This window comes from Charadrius vociferus, unplaced genomic scaffold (assembly GCF_000708025.1).
Source record: "Charadrius vociferus isolate BGI_N301 unplaced genomic scaffold, ASM70802v2 scaffold610, whole genome shotgun sequence".
NCBI classification, from domain to species: domain Eukaryota; kingdom Metazoa; phylum Chordata; class Aves; order Charadriiformes; family Charadriidae; genus Charadrius; species Charadrius vociferus.
The window spans coordinates 1,420,898-1,435,347 of record NW_009646437.1 but is presented as its reverse complement, the minus strand read 5'-3'; the positions used below and the strand labels follow the sequence as shown (position 1 = coordinate 1,435,347).

At 40.2% G+C, this 14,450-nt stretch overlaps 1 protein-coding gene across 1 annotated transcript in view; it reads right to left on the bottom strand.

The window, feature by feature from the left end:
* Positions 1-14,450, bottom strand: part of ALK (anaplastic lymphoma receptor tyrosine kinase) — a gene marked incomplete at its 3' end in the record, with an annotated part of 222,125 nt that overhangs the window by 160,599 nt on the left and 47,076 nt on the right. Inside the window, exon 3 of the mRNA XM_009881980.1 lies at positions 4,375-4,576. Coding sequence (XP_009880282.1) covers positions 4,375-4,576 — 202 coding nt within the window. The remainder of the gene's footprint in view (positions 1-4,374; positions 4,577-14,450) is intronic.

The following is a 14,450-nucleotide window of genomic DNA, read 5'->3' as shown; positions in this document are numbered from 1 at the left end:
ATTTTTCCTTCCTCCCCCTTCAGGGAGGCCTCAATTACCTTCAGTCATGTGAACAGTATTAAGATCCACTTGTTACATTATTATTTTGGGGGCAAGAATATATTACGGAATTAGTGATGAGCGAGGTCTCCAATAAAAGACCAAATTGAAATTATGCTGTCATTTGCTATGGGCTTATTAAAAAGTTTGGTTTGATATTTAGTATATAATATTGCAACTTACTTGCAGGTAGAGATGTAAAATAATAACGGTAATTAAAATGAACAATGATATTTTTGTCCTTGCCCAACTCTAACTTCTCCAAAATACACAGATCAAAAGAAATAAAAATCAATCCTGTATTACAAATTGACCTTGTTGACAAGTTTTCATTCATGTTTTCCCTACTCTACTAAGCACATTTACAATCTTACTAGCTTTATCATTATAAATTTAACAGATGGAAAAGCAAATAAAAGGTTAAATGAAATCAGTGGCTACAGTGACAGTCTGACAAGCCCCCAGAAATCAACATTCAAATTGTGGAAGTAACTCTGCTTTGCTAAATGACCCATATGCTACATAAACGTACTTGCTGCCTCCTCACCTCCAGTAACACAAACCAGGAAGTCTGTTAAATAGCAACAAGAAAGGATTATATACAGAACCATGGGAGCAGAAAACCAGCAAAAGATAGTACCCACATTTAGTGGCATTTGGGATAAATGAGAAAGTGCTGTGCTCCATGGCAGGAATTATAACAGCTCTTTTGCCATTACAAAGGGTTGATAGCACTGCACTGATTCTCTCCCTATGTCATTTGCAGGTGCTTCTAAAACACAACAGAGTTGCAAGAGATGCCAGAAGAGACTAAACATACCCAAAACCACATCCACAAAGTCAGATCATCTAGAAACTCTATCATGCAACAAATCTAATTCTAACAAAATACAGTATTGTGTTGTTCCCCATAGAAGAGTCCTACTGGCTGTTTAGGAACTAAATTTGAGAAGGTCTAACCAAAGGTGCTCCAAAACCCACATATTAAATACAGAGTAAGACCTCTCCGCTCTTTAAAAAAAAAAAAGAAAGAGGTATAAAATTCTGTTGAACTGATAAACAAGGACATAGTTATCTTCTCAGTGGTAAGCATTGTTGCAAATATTATGTAGAAAAGTTATTATTGTATTTGGCAAAATTCTGTATAATACAAAACAAGTATCCCTTTGCTAGCCTCTGGTGTTTCATCACTCGGGAACAATTCCCAGCTATCACTTCTGGCATATTCTTCTTGGTGTTTGTTCCATATGCCCTATCCTATTGCTATGTAATGCATCTTAAATTAGCTAGCTTTCTTCCTACGCACAATAGATGAGCTGCAGTGAAATATGTCAAGTAAGAAAATAAAACAAATATGCATCTTCCACACAACAATTTCTGTAATGACTTATGCCTCATTATGGCATTGGTACAACTCTAGTCCACAGGCTTGGGCTTTTTTTATTTCTTTCTAGAGAATGAGACCAGGGAGTCAAACAGAACATCACCAGTTCTGCCTTCGAGTCTTTATCTGTGCTGAGTAACCATCGATAAAACACATGGTATTTTGCACACAAAGGCAACATGGCTGAACCCTGGTAACAAATAAATATTAGGTGCTATGCTGTCCCTACTCGACTCATAAAATTTCATAGCTTTACATATGTTCTATTTAAAATCAGCTCCAAGTGCTGCCAACCAAAACCTTTGCTTGCGTGGTTTCACCCTGAATGAAATAGTAATACCTGACAGCATCTACTTTTTCTCTTGTAAATGTAAGCGAACTGTGAAGACCTTGTAAGATATTAATATACGTAATCCAGGTTATGCTATTTAAAAAGAAAAAAAAAAGGTAAAAAGATACTGACACTGTGCATAGTTCAAGATATGAGAAAATACACCCTGGAATTAATCTATTGCTTTACCACCCTTCAGGTGCATTTGTTTCAATAAAATATACTCTTCCTGCTATGAGCTTGATTTTAAGCAATAGCATGGACTCACCACTGCACATACCGGTCACTGGGAACTACGCACACTTTACATCTTCTTTGCGAAACAATATAAAAAGCACATAGAATCAAATAAGCGTCACCTGCAAAACTTCAGTGTCTTTATTGCTAGCACAGGCTCATCATTGAGGAATTCAACTACCTTGTGCCCAGAGCTAAAATCCTTACAAAATTTTAGAAATAATTTCGTTATAGCATGGTCAAAGGATTCATTACAAAACAATACAATTCTTTACAATTTCCAAGACAAAGTAAAATATTAAACAGAACAGATTTCCACTGTAGGATTGCTAGTTCATTTAAGAACTTTATTGAATTATTCTTGACTTCCAATCAGCTATTCTTGATTCTTATTTAAAGGAAAGAAGATTTTTACAAAAGTGAGATTTGCATGTTTTGTTATCAGAGCTGCGATAATCAAATATTATTGCACCAAAGGGCAGAGAAGCACTCAAATTCTGGAATGAAGGTTCAGGGCAAATGATAACAAACTGCTACCCTATCATCTCTGGCTGCAGTCTGTGGGTAGATACTTAACTATCCCTATGTGACATTTATGCGGGCACAATATCAGAGCCTTTCTGCATTGCTGAGCTGGAGGAAGGGCTACTACCTCTCACAGTGAAGAGACAAGACCAGAGGGGGAAAAATGAACCAGCCAGTTGCTACAACTGCAAAGTTTTATAGCACACAGAGTACCAAGGAGCAGCCATACAGACCCATGAAAGCCACAGGCACGTTCTTACCACCCTACATGCCACAGAAATGCATTGGGAAGCAAGCCACACATTCTTGCAAATGTATGGGATAGCCAAGCTACAACCAAAACCACCTTCTTTAAAAGCACAGACCCTCTTTACTGTGGGGACAATCTCTGTTTGCAAGGCACAGCTGAGTAGTCTGTATAGTCTCCATCAGACAGCAAAGGCAGGCGTTTGTTATCATAGTTAAAGTGAACTTTCCCTTCCCTTCAAGGCTCCTTACATCTGGCACTTGCCGGTGCTCCTGGTGAGTTCTGCCTGCCCACAGATCCAAGCTAGAGCTCCTCCATGCAGCACAGCAAAGCATTTTACACGCAGCAGTCTTCCCCGCAAGCGCCAAGGAACAGCGGCATTGCCAAGGCAGGAGGCACTTTGCACAAAGCATGTTTATTAGCTGTGACATGGAGCACAGCATTTGCAAAGAGCTAAGGAAGAAGACAGCTGCTGCGGCTACCCTAATTACCTTTCCCCAGACATCAACAGTAATTTACAATTTGGATGATGTTGCTGGAACTAAGTATGATCTAGATCTACATGCAAGCTCTCCTCCTCACTTTTATAGGCCATGTGTTATACGAGAATTACAACTATTCAAACTGTTTCCATGAGTTACGTTATCTCCTGGAAGGTTTTTTATTGCGCATTCTCCTTTTGCTACTGGAAAATACAGAATTTGATGTAGACAGTAATCAGATAATCACAGCTTGTTACAAGCACAAGCCAGCAGGATTTGCCGTTAGAAACTCTCTAATCTATCACATCAAAACAAAGAACATTTGAGATGCTTAGTAAAAACTATGCTTCTTAACACACATTTCACAGCAGAACTAAAAAATAAAAATTAAAAACCCCAATATGTACAACAGGTAGAACGTTAGTCTCACATATATCCAAATTCAATTCTAAGTTACTCAGCTACTACAGCATTTTGAAATATTTACTGTGTTCAGCTCCTGCTGTTTTCTGCTAACCAAAATTTAAAAGAATGCACGGGAAGTCTGACAAATTAAGACATCATCAACAATTAATTACACAAAGAGGATAAAACATTTCAAACAGTTGCACCCTTGAAAGATCAAAAGCTTTCCTCCTCCAGCAGTAGCTCTGAACTGCCTTATTGACAAGAGACGTCATTTAGCAGAGCATAAATGCAAGACAAAACTTCAAATGTATGGATACACACGAAACTGCAAAGACTCAGTAGATATTCTAAGCCCTGTAGTATACTTGGGTAAAGAAGTAGTAAAAAGAAATCAGATAGAGTGAATTAGACAGAAAAGCTTTAAACCTAGGATAAGTATCCATGCTATGTCTGTACTTGCAAGCTCTGAGAATAAAGATAATGTTGACTTAGCGACTCACAGTTACATGAATCCAGTAGTTTGCTGGTGCTTTGTATATTAAAATAAGCACCAGTCTCCAGCTTCTACAATAATTTAGACCCAGGCAAGACAAACACCTACTCGGTGTGGGTCCTGCTCCCCCCAGTAGAAGTGCAGCATGTATTTTGTGGCTATATTGCTACACAGTCAAGGGATTCTTCTCACCTCAAGCTGCAAGTCAAATGAGAGGACGAGACTTACCCATGTTTCTCTGAACTATCCACTGATAACATTTCACTGCTGCTTTCATCAATGGGAAGGACATGAGCAATGTATTCTCCATTCTGCTGGTAAAATTTATAAACAGCCACTTGAACTACGCATTGGTCACTGCTGCTTCTCAGCCAAGGGCTCAGGATGACAGGGCTTGGCCTCTCCGATGCATTGAGAAACAGAAATGAACCTAGAACAGATGAGGCAACAAGAAAGCTATAAGAATAAAAAAAAACATCCCAAAGCCTCACAGAGTGCAGATGAATACTTGTAATTTTTAAGCCACAGCTCACTCTGCAGCCCCTCCATACTTCCCAGTCAAAGATTATCTTTGCCAATTAGTTTGGAAAGTTTGCCCATTTTGTATTAAACCCATTACAGTCTTCCCAAGCAGGCAACATTTCAACTCACCTTTGGATGGTCCAAAACAAAGATTACATTTTAGGTTTAGATTCTTGCTTTCGTGTACCTATTTTTCCTAGACTTCATCCCCGTCTCTGTAACCTCTCAGGTGTGGTCCACACCCAAACATTATGGCCTTGGTTCAGTGGGATCCTAATTTGACAGCTCTGATATACATATGTATATTTATCTATATTTTTAAAATAATACTTTATATCTATTTCTCTCACCCAAATAAAGAACACAAATTCAATAGCTTTACTTTTGCTCTTCTATAAACAGAAGAGTGCAGCATTTTTAAGTCATTACAGTCAGAATAGAGGCCCGACATGATTTTATTTCTTCAGCAATTCATTCTAATGTATTAATTTTATATGCAGCTAATACACATTAAACATTTCATTATTATCCAGTACATTGACTTCCTTGGCCTAATTCTATTTCAATACACTCTGAGGCTTATCCAGTGGGACAGAGGTAATGCATTTTCATCACACTGTTGCTCGTTTCAGGTAAGTCAAATGACTCCCTTTTGGCAGCTGACCAGTTTACCAATTTGTCCGCACAGCAAGCCCACTGGGGTGTATAGCTGGTAAATTAAAGGTGCAGTTAGGTAAATGAAAGGGACCAATGCTTGAAGCAAGAAAAATTGTGATACTCCACAGGTTCTAGCAAGGCTGGTCAGATAATCAGGACAATGAGATTTCATTTCCTGGAACGCCCACTAATAAAGCCTGTCAACTAATCCTTAATACATGCAGATCTGATGAACAGTTTAATTTCATAGAGAGAACCTAAGGCTCAACAGGGCTGTAATTTAAACCTCTTTTTAAGCGCGCGTGAATTTTAGCAGGAGCAGCAGCTTGTTTTTGAAAATAGCAAGGTTGAATATCCAGAGGAACGATCTTCCACATCACTAAGTATGGCTCAGCTGAGATCCAGGTTCTCTAAGAAATCCTGTGGAGGGGCCACAAATGGATCCTGCTCGCTGTCACCTCTGTGTCTAAGCTGTGGACCACAAGGTACCATTCCAAGCTCCTTTGGTAGTTCACCTCATGCTAAATTGGATCTGGTGAATTGTGCTTTGGTGATTACCATCTCTTTCCACTGAACTGAGGGTCAAGAGCTCAGATTTGAGTATCTCACTATCAAATGCAGGTTTAGAACAGGTGAATAGCACTTGTGCTCACAGATGTCCCCTTTGAAAAAGTCTGATTTGGCAATTCATCTCAGGTCACACACAGGGTAACAATACAAGGGCTAAAAATGAAAACTGGATTCTTGTCAACCACCATGTTTCCCTCCCATACACACATTTATCATAAACAGCATTTTTGACGTACTTGTCAAAAACTGTGTTCTTGACATTGGCATCGTGTTAATGACATATCTAAAACTAGAAAACATTTGTCGGGAAAGAAACACGCAGAAATACATAAAGTACAGCCTGCTCAGGTGTCAAGGTCTGTAAACAGAGAGAAGTGAAATGTAGTCGCAACATTATTATTTTTTTTTTTATAACAAGATTCCTTTATGTAAAATAACAGCCTTTAATCCAGTTACTAATGGAATGGTTTGATGAGTTTAAACAAACTCTGTTATTGTCACAGTTATATATACACAGTATTTTTGCTGGTCAGTAAAAACCAAAGACCTGTATCATCCTTCCCTGTCTCTACCTTTTGCTGCAAACAAAAGAGAATTACAGCACTAAATCTTGTGGCTTTAATTGAACCATCCCCATAAGAACACTGAAATCTGCGACATGAAAGGGAGCAAAGAGACTTCTGCTGGTGGCAGAAAGACAGTAAGCATTGTAATAATTGCTGATGGTAACTTGCCAGGTGCAAGAGCCATTTGCTCATCTTACTGCCTTGCAACAGGGAGTTCAGTTTTAAAATAACACACAAAGCTAGCCCCTCATTCCTTCTTTCCTTGCAGTGGTTCTAAATAAAGAGATCTTCCAAGGACAGTCCCTCTCATGCCTTGGCTTGGGGCCAGGTTTGAAACATGCGTGAAGTCTAGCAGTAAACAAGGCTAGCTGATACAACAAATTTGTGAGATAGTCACTAACCTCCTTTGGTTTGGCTTTTGTATTTCTGCTTTCTATTTACAGGGCTCACGCTTCGCAATTGTGGCTTATTACTCACCACATGGCCCATTTTACCTACTAAATTATATTGCTAAAAGGAATACAATTTTGCTATTGTGGGGTCTACCCTGCCACACTCTCCCCAGGATGCTAGGAGGAACAGCCCCACACTACAATGCTGTGAAGTGGTGCCTAGAAAATCACTCTGAAGGACACGGCTACTACACTGTGTCGGCCTCACTGCCAGTACACAGTTTTGTCAGAAACACCCTCCTAGTGGGTACTTTTGGGGAGATCACCTACCTGAGCAAATGCTAGAACTGACAGATTACCTTTTAATTTTTTTTTATAATATTTTTAAAATATTTGCTTTATTTTACTTTTTAAAAGGGGAGAATAAACATAACGTTGTTCTTGCTTTTAAAAGCTCAGCCATCTCACGAGTGACATCCCTGTCTGCTGCGGTGTTCTCTTTTTGCTCTTACTGCTCATCTAATCCATAAGTGCAAAGGAAAGAACTATCAAAGCCGCATTTGACTGGTGTTATTGGAACCGTTTCCAAAATTGAAATGAGGGGTACTTGCTATGAAACCACAGAAAGCCCAGAGGCTTTGTTACACAGCAGAATTCAAAGATTCTTGTTCACATACTATGAGTTAGATCTGCTTATTACAGAGCAGACCAGGAAGTCCCTATAGTAACTAGGCCTGACACCTATAGCGTACTCTTTTCCACATAAGCAATAGACTCAAAACAGCAATTCAGACAAACCCAATTTCATGAAATTGCTGCCTCCAAAGCATACGTGACATATCTGTCAGTCAACTGCATACATATACACACATACACAAAGCCAAAAACCCACCGACAGCGGTGCAAATCCTCTTTCATTGAAGTTGACAGGACTTACGCTACTGAAATCAATGGTGCAAAACCCCACAAAGGAATAAGTAATATGTCTGAAGTGAGAAATGATACATTTTGAACACAAATCCTCACGCTCCTCCCTTCCCTCAAAGGCACAATCTCTCAGTTGTTGCTTTCCATTGTTCCACACTATGGCCTCCCACAGGATCAATATGAGCACCATTTTCACGATTAGATCAGAGACGGCTACTTAGAAAGAGTTAAAAGATCACACGGAGATCAATTCCCCATCCATGCGGAGGGACAGAAGTCCATACCAATGGACTTTCTGGGCAAAACTAGAAGCTATGTGTGCAGTTGTATTTCCCTCCGGTGGGAGGGAATCCATGTGGCACGCTCTATCTGAGATCACTGTGTAGACCCATAAGACTCAAAGATTCCAGCTATAATTTCCTTGCACTTATTTTCTCCTATTAGCTTGGAGCTCTAATAAGGCTCTTGGGATCCTCCTGGGTGAATAGCTAGAAAAAGCACTGTAGCTTCAAACAAACTTCTACTGCTATTTAGATATCAAGGGATATAAGCTGAGATGAAAGGCCCCTTCATGGTACGTGCTGTCAGTGTCATGTTCTACTGCTCAGGACTCTGAAGGATCTATTCACTTTTCAGAAAGATGTTCACCAATAAGTCATTTCAGGAGTCTTCCGCTACAGGTTTTAAATTGGACTCTGGCGGCACAGCGCAATGCTGATATTAAAGAGACGCAGTTAAAATAATCACATTGTAACTAGATATCCAGCCGCAGACCCAGGCACTTAGCACTTCCTGGGTCCTGAGCTCATCCATCATCATCACGCAGAACCATGTGGTTGCGCTGGGAACAGCATTCAGTCTTTTACACCAAATACACTTGTGTTTGCTTTTTATGACTGAAACCCTATGAGCTGATATTACTCTGTGGCATTTCAGCAACTGCTAATCTAAATTGCAAATACTTTATTCTCCACATTCCCCCTAAACTCTGGGAGAAACCTACCAGTAGTACTCAGCTTCTAATCATATTTTTCCCCTACATTTTTAATACCTGCAGTCACAACGCAATGGTTTTCCTGATCCTCATGCGTTGTGTCTGATAATATCTCTGGCAACTTGCTGTCACTTTAGACAAACACACATGGAAAGATATTTATGCTTAAGCACAGGGAATTGCTGCAGTTGACATAAAAGGAATATTACAAGACAAATTAATATATCCTGCATGAAAAAAAATTGCTGTTGATCCTTTGGAAGCTTGTTTACAACATTTTAACATTCATGTCACAAAAAGGGAAGGATGGCTTATCAGCTTAGTAGCAAGATGCTTTTGAAATGATGAAGACAGCTTCAAGTTGCGCTGTTCGGAACTAATGAGGTAACAGAGATATTGGCAAAGAAAAAACCTGATGCTAATGTACTATGCGTGTAGAGATACACAGGAATAAAGCACCTGCCCAAAGCAGCTTTCAAATAAAGGGGTATAGACAAAACCAGCAATGAAGACCATTCCTGCAATCTTTGGCCCAACACCTTTGTCTGATGCAAACGCATAAAACATCTAAAACTCATGCCAGTGAGAATGCTGAGGCAACCCTGAGGAGTTCAAAAGACAGAGCCATGGTTTGGCCCTAGGAACTGGGCAAACTTAGTACCCTACTGCTAGCCCCTTTAAAAGCTGGTCATCTGATAACTACCCAATAGCTCTGAATGCACGCTGCTAATTGCTCATACCCTAAATCCTTCCTAGTCGATCTCAGGGTAAACGCAGTAAAGAGCCAGGGCAGGTTCTTCTGCTAAACAACCTCATGATGCTCACTGAGGTCAGTGCACCCTATTGCATCCTTTCACTCTTCTGAGGTAGCAGTCTAGGAAAGATGGCTGCAGCACAAAAAAGACAGCAACCTGAGAAGTTACAGTAGAAAATACGGTTCTCCAGGAAAGCGTTCACTGCAGAAAATGGCAACCAGCTCTTCTGGGACAAATACAGGCAGGCAACTCCTCAACTTGCACCTGAGGTCTCATATTTCCAGCATGAAATATTATTGTATACCTGCTACCACACAATTGAATAAGATCCTAAAGACATGACATCAAACAGGGCGACGGGACATAAAAATCAGTTACAAAAGTGGCATGCATTAGAATTCATGAAGAAGGAAGTTCACGTTATTTGAAAATTATATTTAGCAACATACCCAGGCCAATAATACACAGAGCAGACATCCAGATACCTGATACAAATTAAAGTGCCCCCATGCCAATTCAAGCACATTTCTTCCCTAATAACCAAAGACCATAGTTTTGTTATTTTAACTTACTTTCTTGAAAAGCAAGGCTCAAAACACAGCTAAACTGAATTAATCTGATCACAGTTACAAAGCAGCAATTTAACAATCCTTTGCAAAACTGATAGATTGTTATTCTGAACATAAACTCCATCTTCCTACTAAAAGGATTTTATTACCTTTCACGTACAAGTTCAATACTCTACCAGATTAAATTAGAGCTGTAAAAACTATTAACAGTCAACGTCTGTTGGGGACTGTACAGTAGAAAAATTTAAATCAAGTTTTATGGTCTTCGGAGATGCTGACTGGAGAGAACGTTTCCACTAGTATCACAAAACATCCCACAGAGCTGGTCTTTGAATTCTTCATTTTACACCCAACTTCCAAATTAACTATTCAAGCAAAACTCTCATAGCAGGAGCTCAGTAGTTGGTAAAAGCCATGGAAGAACCGAGCACTACCCGAGCGACAACATTAAGAAAAGATACTGTTATACTTTTTCTAGGCTTATTTATACTGATTTTCTAATTGTCTCATCAAGGCTCCGAAATGTGCTGAACATGAAAAATGTGAATAGTCTCCAGTGCTGAGTGCAGTGTGACTGCATAAGCACCAGAAGATTTGCAACACGCTATACTGGCATCTGACTTAAAATTCATGAAGGTAACAGCCTCTGAATTATGACAAAATTTGGAGCCGAACAATTCTTAACAATCTAATTATGGTAATTGGATGATATCTTCTCTCTTTTGAAGTCCATCAGAGTTCTTGTTATTAGCTTAAATAGAACCAGGATTTCACTTCTAATACCTAGCAGGTATGTGAGTGCGTTTCTCTAGATGATGCAAGAGCAAGTCAGAAATGCTAATGAATTCATACTAACTCTTGTGGGCATGTAATACATTACACAAATGGACAAGTTAAAGGCAGACATTAAACAACTGCAAACAGCATGTGGCCAAGATTGGTATCGGAGCAGAGATCTGCAATTCAAGGGTCTTTAAAATTACCTCCTGTTCAAGTATTTTTCATTTCCTATATATAAAGAGGAAGGCAAACAATCTTATCAAATCAAAATAAAGTCAAATTTTGTCCTCTCACTAAGGCATCAGGCACATTTGATTTGCCCTGCATGATTTCTCTTCAATTCAAATACTTCACTCATGTAACACCTTCTCCCTCAAACAACCGGTACTCACTGTGATCCTTGGGAACTACAGCAGTGCTATAGAAACATAACTTAAAGCTAGGAAAGACAGTTCTCCCTTTTCTCACACTCCAGTCCCAGAAATTTTCCTTACTAATTTACACACTCTTAGACACAACCCTGAAACCTTACACGCAGAGGTAGCACTCTCCTAGCAGTGGCCTTCACACAGCTTTTTTACAGGTTTCCCCTGTTGCTTCTCTAAACTTACGTGTAGTATCCAAAGGAACACTATTCTAATACTTTATTACTATTTATCAGTTACCCAATATTCCTTAGCATATCCGTATGGAAAGCTGAATCCCATCACACTACTTACTTTAGATAGACAACAATAAAATATGTTTTTCTCACAAAGCATTTTACATCCAGTTTTTCAAAAAGTCAGAAGGAAGAAGAAGAAAACAATTAAAAGCTCCAGGTATTGCCTTCTGTAATGGGAGCTAGAGCCAGATGCTGTTACAGCCCAGTTCCTAAATGACTCAGCAGCGTTCGCTCCCAGCTGAAAAGCACTGAACTGAAAAAAAGTAGTCAGTTAATTAAAAACTTAAAATTCAATCCTGAAATTAAAATCTTTCCTAGACAATGACAAAAGAGTGTTTAAATAATTCAGCCTTGCACAGCTGATTAACCAATATGCATCTTCTCTTTTGCTGCTGACAGAGCAAATGGCAAGTTACTTTTGAGATCTCTGTTCTGAGACTAGAGAATAGGAGAATTTTTTGTTATCATGAGCAAGACAGACAGATCGACCTAAAGGGAAAGCTAAGAGGAAGCTGGTTCTGTCAATAAAAACAGAAAGGCAGAATGCCTGTTCAGTACTTCACAGTGTGTGCATTAGCTAAGGGGAAAGTGTGAAAGGAAGCCTAATGCTGTGCCTCTAGTTACCACTTTGCTCTCAAGTGTGCTTATTCAATTACACTCAGGAGGCTAAAAGCTTAAAAATTAAGAAGTCTGACAATACTCTGACGCACAAGTACCTGAACAGAAGTGTGCCTGGAACCGAATGGGTATTGCAACAACTCACAGTTCAGTAACGTCAGCGAGCACATTAAACAAGTAGCAAGCACTGTGAGTTATTCCCCTGAAGAACTAGAAAAGCCACAGGAGAAGGCACATAATTAAATCTATTTGGTGTAGTCATCCTCCTTTTTCATTCTGTGCCAGGATTAAACTCATCACATACAGACTGCCAGTATGTCAGCTTTAAGTGCACAGGAGTCATAACTCAGACCATCAGAGAATCATGAAATTGCTTCACAGATAACATAAATAAGATAAATCTCGAGGAAATGGTGTATTTGAGTGTCTCATACATTTTAATCTGTCCTTGTCAGCCTCTCCTCTACATACATACATGTACATCCATGCACACAGTACCAGGAGACAATTAGTTGGCCAACTCCCCCCAAAAGTATTGGGAAGGGTGATGATCCTGTCCAGAGCTTGTTGAATGCCTGATAGCATAAAGCTTCTGTCACCAAAACCCTGCCCATCCTGAGGTTCAGCCATCCTTCCTCCATCTCCAGTCTCCACACCACTTCCATCCCAAATCTGCCTTTCAGTAACTCAGTTATCAGTTCTACACACCAGTTTTGTCTGGCAGACCCCTTTCCACTCATCTTTTAGCTCCAGAGCTTCCTCATATTTTCTGTGCTTTCCTAAGTCATCATTGCAGGGATGAAAAGGCAGAAGAGTGGCTTGGCACACCAATTATAGGATGGAAGGAAATGCAGATAGCAGAAACCTTTTGAGGACCACTCTGCTCTCCGGTGAAAACCGTACTGGCTGCTGTTTTTCCTTCCACTGGTTAAAAAACCCACTTGACACTCATCTACAGGAAAAAAGGAAACTTCACCCACACCCCACCCGTCAAGGAACAGACAAGAGAGGGGACAATGACCCTTTCCCCTAGGGTTGCCAATGGGTTAGAGTTTCTCTGAACATCGACAGACATACTGAAAAATGACGTGGCAATCAATGGAAGAGAACAGGAGTCCGGGAGCTTACACATAATGAATTTTCCCTGGACCTTCACATAACTTATAAAAAGTGTTCTCCAACAACACAGTTAAACTTCACATTTAGACAGCATTTTATAAATTCAAAACGTTGCACAAACATTAACTGATTAAACCTCAGGCCTCTAAAAATCCATTTTTCAAATTGGAAAAGATAGCACAAAAGTGAGGGGCTTACCTCCTTAATGCAGTAAAACTAGGCATCACATAGAATTAGTAGTTTGAACTGCTCAAGTGCCAACAGTATTATTTACAGTAGCAACGTTGATTTGAAAGAGCTGGTTTCATATGTTTCTTGCAGTTAGCTCTTTAATTAAAATTCTACCTAATGTGCCTTGTTCATGAAATAAAACAGATTCTCCTTCCTATTCTAAAGATAGTGGCATAGGTGAAGGAAAGAGGATGTTTCAGACAAAGGTTACCTGCCCTGGTGAGATCAGATCTCAATAGGCTCGACTCCAGCTGTCTGGTCTCAGTTCTGGCCTCTGGAGGGCCTTCCAGCACAAAGAAGGAAAAGACCTGCCCACTGCTGTCACTGTTTTACAACAGGATCACTGAACCACATGAACTGGAAGACCCACCTGCAGGTCTCCATCCAACATCCTGTTCTGAGCAAGACCATCACCAACATTAGATGAGAACAGCTGAACACCTGTGGCTTTGTTCAGCCAAGTCTCAAAAGACTCTGGGCATGGAGATTCAACAGCCTCTCTGGGTAACCTGTTCCAACACCACACCACCCCACCCCCAAGTGAGAGTCTTCCCTAAAATCCAATCTGGGCCTCCCAAAAACCAAACTCTCACCACCACCTCTTATTATTTGCTACTGTTGAGGAGAATTTAGCTCTGCTGTCTTTGTATCTCTCCATTGGGCGGCTGTAGGCCACCACTCGCTCACCTCTCAGCCTAAGTAAGCTCAGCTCCCTCCACTTCTCCACCAGGGGTATGTGCTGTTGGCTACCTGAACACACAGGCAGCCCCCATTAGGCCCTGCCAGTCACTCCACATCTCCCTTGAGCTGGGAGCCAAAGGCAGACACAGCAACCCAGGTGTGGCCTCATCACCATCAAGCAGGCTGGGATAATATCTTCTCTGAGTACTGGCTACCTTCCTCCTACCTTGTTTTGGGCTGAACAGCTGCCTACCCTACT